General features: G+C 29.1%; 1 protein-coding gene across 1 annotated transcript in view; it reads right to left on the reverse strand.

The window, feature by feature from the left end:
- Window positions 1–9239, reverse strand: part of LOC135962777 (glutamate receptor ionotropic, kainate 2-like) — a 290464-nt gene extending 281225 nt beyond the window's left edge. The window contains exon 1 of the mRNA XM_065514670.1: window positions 8561–9239. Within this exon, the coding sequence (XP_065370742.1) occupies window positions 8561–9239 (679 nt within the window). The remainder of the gene's footprint in view (window positions 1–8560) is intronic.
- Between the last annotated feature and the right edge of the window lie 1717 nt (window positions 9240–10956).

Consider the following 10956-nt stretch of genomic DNA (forward strand, 5'->3'; position numbering starts at 1 on the left):
TCTTAAATACATTTTCAACAAATCATGCGATTTCAGAAATATAAATAGTAGATGTTAATATCTTTCTAATCTGTAATTCACCCAAATGTTTACTTATCAAATACCTATACGAGAAAACATTAATTTTAATTTTAGTGTATACAACAAAAAAACACTCACACAAAAAATAATTGACTTTTTTGAAAACTGATAAACTGTATGAAATATTATAGAACAGGGCATACAAAAGTATTACTCAGTTCAAAAAACACGGATTTTGAGTTATGACGTTGTTGCAGCAAATAGGCGATATGTTTACAAAAATTATCTCAAATACCTTATTTGCTGTTTTTTATGTTTTTGTACACAAAATTCGTTGTTGTATTTTAAATTTAAAATGAAAATAAAAATTATTCGGTTAATCGAATAATTTTAAATTAACCGATTATTAACCGAATAAATCTAAACCTCGATTAATTATTTGCTCGGTTAACCGATTAAACTAGAAACCCGATTAATTGAATACCCTACTATTTACCTTACTTTTGCCATCCATCACCAGTTATACTTTGTGGGTCAAGGGCATTTAGCGCAGTTTCAACACTTTCCCAATGTTTTTTAACCCAGATAGTGGTTTTTTAAGTCGTCCAATATAGAGGACATTGGAGTCACAACAACAAAACTAAAACGCAATAATGAAACATTCATGCATATAACAATCAAGTGACTCAATCAATGACTGAATATGGGCATTATGAAAATATCACAAATTAAAAATTCAATAACTCAAAAATAGTAGCAAAAAATAATGCGATTACACAATTTTCCATGAGGTATTGGTGAGTACTAAGTATGTGAACAAAAAAATGATATTTCGATAAACGTGACGTATCCTGTAAACAAGAACTACATGTAGTACAGTCGGCATATCTGGGTTAAAATCGTTAGAAATCGAAATGCTTTGGCAAGAGATGGATTCTTTTCCAACTCTTCCACCAGCTTTTCTAATTGGTTAGGGTTAGTAATTTTATTTCCATGTCCATGTTTAATTAATTTCTTTCTTTTTACTTTTTTTAATTTTACTATTTAAATTTTTTTTTAATACTTGTTTGAACACAACACACATTGGTGTAGAAACTTTTTTTTGGAAATAATTCGGTATCTTGGGAACTATTGGAGATATTGTTATTTCACATGGTTTGAGCTGCGGTGTTTTCGAGTTGATTTACGTTTGTTCAGCTTCCTAGCGCTAATGGGGCCCAGTACGTAGCCCCTCAATGATGGTCACCTCGCGTCTCAAATTTTAAAAAAAAAGAATCGCCAAAAATCCATTTATGATCCGTATGAGCTGAAATTTTGAATATAAATAATAGTTATTTGTGTTATTTATTGTAACACTTTGTTAATGTTTGTCTATGCTTGGGTATTATTGCTAAGTAATATGTAAGTTTGGCCTTGAAGGCTTTGTATTACTTGAATAAATAAAATAAATAAATAAAAATAAATAGTCCTTGAAAAAATACGCTTACAAGTATATGTTATCTCTATTAATTGAAGAGATATTCAGGTTTATTGATTTATTTTTTTTTAAATTTGCTCGATCCTTTTATGGTTTTTTAGATATGGCGGGCCTACGGAGGGTCGAAATGTATTTTTAAAATATCAGCTATATTGGCGATAAAATTCTAATTTAAATAAAAAAACTTGCTTACAGTTATCTCTTCCCTATAAAAAGTTATACGCATCCAAAGTTGGAACTTGTAAAACGTTTTACGTTTTTTCCCAAAAAAGCCCATATATTTTTTTTATATAGAATTTTATATGATCCGGAAAGATAACTTAATGCAAAAGCGAGTAAAGAAAAATTTGGCTCCCTTAAGCGAACATATCACCCCCAGTCCTATCCAAACTTGGCTAATTAAAAAAAAAATAAGTTTGAGTAAAAGTTTCTAAAAAGGAAAAGCACCGATCCACGAAAAAGCTCAATATTTGTATAAAATTTGTATATGTTTCTTAAATACCTACTAAGTATTTTTACTATCACACGGTAAATAACGTCAAAGTAGGTACTTTTCTAAAAAAAACTCAGTTTTTGAACACATTTTCCCCGTTTTAGGAATTTCGGTATTTGAAAATAAAAAATTTCAAAAGTTCTAATGCCATTGATTTAAGGACATTTGAGTCTATATTGGTTCCTAATTTTGTTATGATATCTTTAATTGTTTTAATTCAATTTTTATATTTTTATTCGTGGAAAATCACCATATTATAATTGTTTTAGTTTTTAAGGTAAATGGAGTCCCAAAATTTTATAAAATTATTTAATTTTACTAAAATATCAATCCTAAAGTCATAATGTTTTCAACAATATCAAATACTCATATAAAAAGCCTTTATGTACTCGTCAGAAGTTCCACAAACCTTGCCTCATTTGACAAGTTTGTACGTTTTTTCCAAGGTTGGCAACCGATACCGTTATTAATACCGATACCGATTAAATACCGTTTAAAATTGAGTAGCGGTATTGATACCGATACCGAAATAATTATTTCGGTAAAATACCGGTATTCAAATACCGTTTCCTCTAATACCATAATATCATAACGGTATTAATACCTTTATCATACCGGTATCAATTGCAAATCCATACCGGTATCATACCAGTTTCAATAAGTACTGATATCATAATAAAATTTTGCAAAAATGGTTAAAATTACATACATAATTTAACAATTTTGCTGCTAGTAGAATATAGTATTTGAATCTTGACGACAGGGATGGCAAAATTATTACGATCTTATTTGTTTGATACTATGTATTTGATGGTGAATACCTTGATACACCCGATACTCTGAAAATATCTTCAGTGTTTTACATAACAGTATTAACAATGTTAATTTAATTTGTATATTTAAATTTAATGTTCTTAATTTTAAAATTCCAAGTATATTTTGGTAATTCCGAAATATGCATCTATAGAACAGGCGATAATAGAATTATTTCTTTTGCTTATGTAATACAATCAGAATATGCTTGTGTTTTTACCTCGATTGTCATTATATAAATACTAATTAACAAAATATTTTCTAATTTAAATATTAAATATTTGTAATTAAATACTTTTGTGTTCCTAAACCTTAAAAGGGCATTATTGCCTATTTTTATTGCCTACACCACCATAGTGGGGAGGGTATAATGCGTTTGTGCTGTTGTTTGTAACGTCCAAAAATATTAGTGTAAAACCCACCTTACAGTATACCGATCGACTCTGAGTCGATTAAACGATGTCCGCCTGTCCGTCCGTCTGGGTTGCTGGCTGGCCATGTAAACCTTGTGCGCAACGTACATGTCGCAATTTTGAAAATATTTCGATAGAATTTGGAACATATAATTTGTTCGACGCAAAGAAACTGGATGAAATCGGTCCATTATTTCACCTCGGGCTCTTACAAATGTCCTTCCTAAAATGGACTTTATCAGTCATGCATATTTAATTTATATAGGTATCTATAAAAATTTCGCTCCAAATAAGTTTTATATGGGGCATTTCATGTCAAGTGAACCAACTTTTGAAATCGATGTCTTCCGATCGGGATGAAATTTGCACCAAGGATAGCTCTATTGGATAGTAACTCAGACACAATTTTTCAACAACATCGGTCGAGAACTCTCTGAGTTATAGGGGGTAAAATTTTGACAATTTGGTCAAACAGGGGTTTGTTCTTATCCATGTAACTTATTACCTATTGTTCTTAGCAAAATGTGTCCCAAATAGTATAGATAGCTATTTCTTCGATCTTTCGAAAAAAAATATTTAAAAAAAAAAATAAAAAATTTTTAATATTTTTTTTCCGAAATCAAAAACTTTTTTGACTTTTTTTTAAAATACGCCCTTTTTTTTTTTTTTTTCTTAAAATAAAGTTTAGATATTTTCCTTGAACACCTACTTGGTCGCTTAGTGGGATGCGAGTGGGATATCTATCAAAATAAATATTTTGTAACTCAAAACATAAAATTTTTGACTTTTTTTGCAAAATCAAAAACTTTGTTGACTTTTTTTTTTCAAAATGGACCCTTTTTTAATCTTTTTTTTTAGGTCAAACAAAAGCTTAGATATTATCCTTGAAGACCCTTTTGGTCGCTTAGTGGGATGCGAGTGGGATATCTATCAAAATAAATATTTTTTAACTCAAGACTTACAATTTTTGACTTTTTTTTTTGCAAATACGATTTTTTTTCCAAATGGGCCCTTTTTTTAAAATTTTTTTTGTAGTCAAAAGAAAGCTTAGGTCCATTCCTTTAAGATATTTTTAGTCCCTTAGTGGGATGCGAGTAGGATATCTATCAAAATAAATATTTTGTAACGCAAGACATACAATTTTTTAATTTTTTTTTGCAAAATCAAAATTTTTTTCCAATATGGGCCCTTTTTTAATTTTTTTTTTTGCTCAAAAGAAAGCCTAGGTCCATTCCTTTAAGATATTTTTAGTCCCTTAGTGGGATGCGAGTGGGATATCTATCAAAATAAATATTTTGTAACAATTTTTTAATTTTTTTTTGCAAAATCGAAATTTTTTTCCAATATGGGACTTTTTTTTAAAAATTTTTTTTTGCTCAAAAGAAAGCTTAGGTCTTTTCCTTTAAGACCTATTTTGTCACTTAGGAAGATGTGAGTAGGATATCTATTAAAATAAAAATGTTGTAACTCAAGACATTCAATTATTGACTTTTTTTTTGCAAATTCGAATTTTTTTTCAAAATGGGCCCTTTTTTAAAAATTTTTTTTTAGTCAAAAGAAAGCTTAGGTCCATTCCTTTAAGATATTTTAGGTCCCTTAGTGGGATACGAGTGGGATATCTATCAAAATAAATATTTTGTAACTCAAGATATACAATTTTTGATTTTTTGGCAAAATCAAAAACTTTTTTTACTTTTTTTTAAAATGGGCCCTTTTTGTAATTTTTTTTTTTGCTATAAAGAAAGCTTAGGCCTATTCCTTTAAGATGGTTTTGATCGCTTAGTGGGATGCGAGTGGGATATATATCAAAATAAATGTTTTGTAACTCAAGACATACAATTTTTGTGTTAAAACATTTATTTTGATAGATATCCCACTCCCATCCCACTAAGGGACTAAAAATATCTTAAAGGAATGGACCTAGGCTTTCTTTTGAGCAAAAAAAAAATTAAAAAAGGGCCCATATTGGAAAAAAATTTTGATTTTGCAAAAAAAAAATTAAAAAATTGTATGTCTTGCGTTACAAAATATTTATTTTGATAGATATCCCACTCGCATCACACTAAGGGACTAAAAATATCTTAAAGGAATGGACCTAAGGTTTCTTTTGACTACAAAAAAAATTTTAAAAAAAGGGCCCATTTGGAAAAAAAAATCGTATTTGCAAAAAAAAAAGTCAAAAATTGTAAGTCTTGAGTTAAAAAATATTTATTTTGATAGATATCCCACTCGCATCCCACTAAGCGACCAAAAGGGTCTTCAAGAATAATATCTAAGCTTTTGTTTGACATAAAAAAAAAGATTAAAAAAGGGTCCATTTTGAAAAAAAAAAGTCAACAAAGTTTTTGATTTTGCAAAAAAAGTCAAAAATTTTATGTTTTGAGTTACAAAATATTTATTTTGATAGATATCCCACTCGCATCCCACTAAGCGACCAAGTAGGTACGGAATTCATGTCACTTAATTTTACAATGATTGGTATATAATTAGTCATAGCTCCCATATAAGGACCGCTTCCGAAAATCACTTTTTTTATTGATAATTCATATTTATTTATTTTCCATAAAATTTTGTGCATCTGATTCACGAAGACATTGTTGAGGCAAGTTGGCATTATAATTCAATGTAAATATTTATACTATTATATAAATATAAAATAAAAGCATTAATTTTACAATTTCAAGTGATTATTTGTTCATAAGAAATAACTTTCACATAGACATAAATCACATGAATTAATTTCATGGCGATCAGTCCATAATTAGTCATGTTTTTGCACATTCACTTAGTGTAGGGTATTATATGGTCGGACTTGACCGACCATACATTCTTATTAATTACATATACATATTTAGATTTTTTAAACTTTTTGTTAGGTTTGATGCATTTAATTTTAATACCGATATATTCGTTTTATATCGGTATACCGATACCGATATAATTTAAATAACGATACCAATACCGAAATAATAATAAAAATGTAATACGTTTTTGGCCTTGAAGGCTTTTTGTATTACAAACAAATAAATGAAAAAAATTAAATGAAAAATTAATACCGTTACCGATACCGTTATTCGTTTCGGTTGCCAACCTTGGTTTTATCATATAATGCGTGCAAAATCTGTTACACCAAAATTTCTGTTAAGTCAGTATGTGTTTGAATTACATTTGATATGTTAATAACATTTTGCATGAAATATATGAAAAAACGTACAAATTTTTCAAAGGGGGCAAGTTTTGTGGAACTTCTGAGCAGTAAATAAAGGCTTTTTATATAAGTATTTGATATTGTTGAAAACCTTAGGACCTTTAGATTGATATTCTAGTAAAATTAAATAATTTTATAAAATTTAAAAACTAAAAAAATGCATATGGTGATTTTCCACGAATAAAAATTTAAATTTGAATTAATGTAAAATTTTAACAATTAAAGATATCAGAACAAAATTTGAAACCAATGTAGACTCAAAAGCCCTTAAATCAATGGCATTAGAATTTTTGAATTCTTTTATTTTCAAACATCGAAATTCCTAACACGTGGAAAATGTGTTCCAAAAACTGAGTTTTTTTTTAGAAAAGTGCCTACTGTGACGTTATTTACCGTGTGATAGTAAAAATACTTAGTAGGTATTTAAGAAAGATAGGGGTTATACAAATATGGAGCTTTTTTGTGGATCGGCGCCTTTTTAGAATTTTTTAATCAAACACATTTTTTAAAAAAAAATTGGCCAAGTTTGGATAGGACTGGGGGTGATATGTTTGGAAAAAAAACGTAAAAAAGGCCTTTTTACAAGTTCCAACTTTGGATGCGTATAACTTTTTATAGGGCAGAGATTGCTGTTAACAAGTTAAATAAATTTCGACCCTCCGTAGGCCCGCCATATCTAAAAAACCATAAAAATATCGAGCAAAATTAAAAAAAATAAATCAATAAACCTGAAAATCTCTTCAACTAATATAGATATCCTACACTTGTAAGCGTAAATCAACTCGAAAATACCTCAGCTCAAACCATGTAAAATTTCGTAACAATATCTCTAATAGTTCCCAAAATACCGAATTATTTCCAAAAAAAATGTTTTTAAACCACTGTGTCATTCCGTTTGTAATTTCTACATTTTTCATTTCCGACCCTATAAAGTATATATATTCTGGATCCTTATAGATAGCGGAGTCGATTATGCCATGTCCGTCTGTCTGTCCGTCTGTCTGTTGAAATCAATTTTCTGAAGACCCCAGATATCTTCGGGATCCAAATCTTCAATAATTCTGTCAGACATACTTTCGAGAAGTTTTCTATTTAAAATCAGCAAAATCGGTCCATAAATAACGGAGATATGAGCAAAAAGCCGGGACAACCTCGATTTTTGACCTATTTTTGATCTATATCTGGATTACTAAGTCATTAATATAGACAATATGGATATCTACTGATAGATATTTCAAAGTCCATTGCAACGATGTAGATAGGGCTATAGTAAGTTGGACCTACAATGGGTCAACATCGGGAAAAATATTTTTTAACCCGAATTTTTTTTTTTATCAAAAAATTTTTTTTGTCATAAATTTTTTTCAAAAAAAAAAAAAATTAAAAACTAAAAAAAAAAATTTTAAAAAATTTTTTTAATAAAATTTAAAAAAACAAAAAAAAATTGAAAACCAATTAAAAAAAAATTAAATTTTGTTTACCTAAAAATATTTAAACAAATTTATTTTAAAGTAAAATTTGGTGAAGGGTATATAAGATTCGGCACAGCCGAATACAGTTCTCTTACTTGTTTTTTGGTTGAATTGTTGTTTTTTATGTTTTTGTACACAAAATTCGTGATTGTATTTTCAATTTAAAATTAAAATAGACATTATTCGATTAATCGAATAATTTTAAATTAAGCTATTATTAACCGAATAATTATTTGTTCGGTTAACCGATTAAACCAGAACCCCGATTAATTGAATACCCTACAGAATACGAAACACAGTCATCGATAAATGGCAATATTGTCAACGGTAATACGGATTTACAACAAACGATTAAAAACTGCGTTGTGTTGTGTCGACGACGCCAAACAGAATAAGGGTGAATACTTTTTGGCGGATACTTATAAGTTTGCTGTTAAGAAATTTAAATTTGAAATAAAATCGGGAAACTTTGGATCTATGCAAAAATTCAGACTAAGGGAGGTAAAAAACTGAAATTTTTATATGCGAATATCTCGTAAAATCGGACTTTCAGTTTAGAAGTTACGATTGGTATCCCTTCTACAATATTAAAATGGACCAAAGTTTACGTTCAAGGTGTTTCCTTGTTAAACTAAAATAGTTAAAGACGAATTAAGAACTTACCATATTCCTCTTCGTAAACAATAGCTACTTTAGTCCAATTTAAATAAAACATTAGATCACGGTATGCAAGATTTAAGTAGTGTTGAGAAGGATACATATTGATCGAGAATTCCTTGACGCTTGTTTCAAAATCAGTTCGCGTTTGTATGTGTGGTATATCGAAGCTTTCACATATGGACTGTATGTGAGCAGCAAGTAAGGGATCTGTTGGCCCAAATATAGCCTGTACCCCGGACTCTAGTTGACGACATACTTTTTTGGTAGAACGAAAGGTATCGTCGCGCGGTATATATTCGATGTCATAAACGATTTGTGTATCCGGCAGCATTGTTTTATCCTTATTAATGCGATATATAGCATATTTAAATGCGGATTCTATTTTGCTTGCCCTTTGGTCCTCTGTAAAAATGGCACCCAAACGTATCACTGGTGGAAGACTGGGTAATGATGCACATACTTCGGACCAAAGTGTCGTTGTCACAGATAATAATATTATAAAAAAGTAGGCATTAAGTAAACGAACATCAAAGCAGAGGTGGAAATGCCTACCATTTATGGTTGTTTTATTAAATGGATTTTCATTGTACCGGCTTCTTGAAACTGCTAAATTTGAGGTATCATGTATTTTTGGTGTTTTTTCTGTTGTTGAATAACATTTCCTTTTTATTGAATCATCCATAATGTATTTCCCAGTCCATGAATTATTTAAATTAATTATCTATACAAAACTTTTTGTAAATAATATATACGGTGAAACTCAATGGAATTTTGTCAATAAACTGCGAATTTTTCGTAACGCTCAGAAAATGTTAAGAATTGAGTTGTTTGCATAGAATGTGAATATGTATCGTTTTTGCTTCTAATTACATTAAATTTAATTTTATTTCTTTTGAATTATCACTCACATAAACACTTAATGTATGAAGTAAAGTATACTTTATAAAAAAAATGTTAATAACTAAAAACAAGTTTTTATTTACAGTTGTGTATTGTGATTTTTCGTTTCGCCTTGAAGTATACCTGGTTTTTATCATAAATAAGCTGATATAAGGATGCCAGATGGATAATCTATTTTTAAATGCAAAGTAATCACTGTTTTACTGGCCTATCTAAACAAAAGCGTAAGACGGATCATTTTTTCCGCATAGCTTTCTGGCATACCTAAACATAGTTTAGGCATACCTTTAGTTGGCATACCTTTAGTTGTCAAAAATGTTCATGCCCATACAATTTGTATGTAGCATACGGAAAAAACGCGGCGGCAACGCTTTGCAATTGGAAAATCCAATTTTGACAGCGTGTTTAATAGTGAAGCTAGTTGCAAAACACAATAACTGTAAACACATACAAACAAAAGGAAAAACAAATAAGCAAAAAAATATATATTTGTTATTAGAAAATGGAGGTAAGTCTAAATATTTAAAATAGTATACATATATTATTTTCATTTATATATTTTATATTATCATAAATATGGTTATTGTCTAAAAAATCAGGGTTGTTATATTTATTTTTTTGATATCCCTGTTTTTATTGTTGGTAGGTAGGCCATACCTAAATAACAGCGGCAAAGCAACGTCAAACAATAAAAACATAAGCATAGTCAAAAATAAAGTACATTTAAAGAGAATTAAACTCGACTTTACTTAAGAGTGGACTTTAGGTCTATCATAGACAAGTTAAAGTATACTTCTGACGCTGAAGTCGACTCTAAATATAAAACTAGCTGAAATTGTTTTTAACTCGTTTAACAACAGCATCAGCTGTTCTTCGCCGAGTAAAAAAGTTCGACACAAAGTAAAAAATGTTTAAGTTTAAGAACAGTTATCAATAAAATTAGTACCAAAATATCGTAATTATTATATTAATCTTATATTTTCCATTTTTCCACAACAAACAACTTTCTTTCTTTAGATGTCCCGGTTACTTGTATTGTTTACGTTTTTTGGATTTTTTTTTAATTTTGTATATCAGCTGTTCAGCTTTGCCACTTGTCTGTTTTTTGTTGTATATTGTATGAAAACATTTTCTACATTTGCGGTGGCACCCAGTTAAAGTCGGTTCAATATGTTCACAATTACCTAGCGTTTACACATTCTGCAATAAAGTGTTAAAAAAACAGAGTTGCCCAAAAAAAATTTAACAAATTTACTGGATTGTGGTAAAATAATAATCCTATTTTTAACTTATATTATGTACTTTTGTAAAAGAAAATAGTAAAAATGTCCATTAATGTTTTTCGTTTTTGTAAAAATATCAGTTTCATTAGTTTTTATAATATTGTTTCAACCCGCAAGTGGACTTAAAAATAACAAATGCTGATATTTGAAAGGTTTACTACAGAGAACGGAATGAAAACATTCACGTTTTCTGCCCATTCATAAATTCATTAGCCC

This window comes from Calliphora vicina, chromosome X, assembly GCF_958450345.1.
Source record: "Calliphora vicina chromosome X, idCalVici1.1, whole genome shotgun sequence".
In the NCBI taxonomy this organism is placed as follows: Eukaryota; Metazoa; Arthropoda; class Insecta; order Diptera; family Calliphoridae; genus Calliphora; species Calliphora vicina.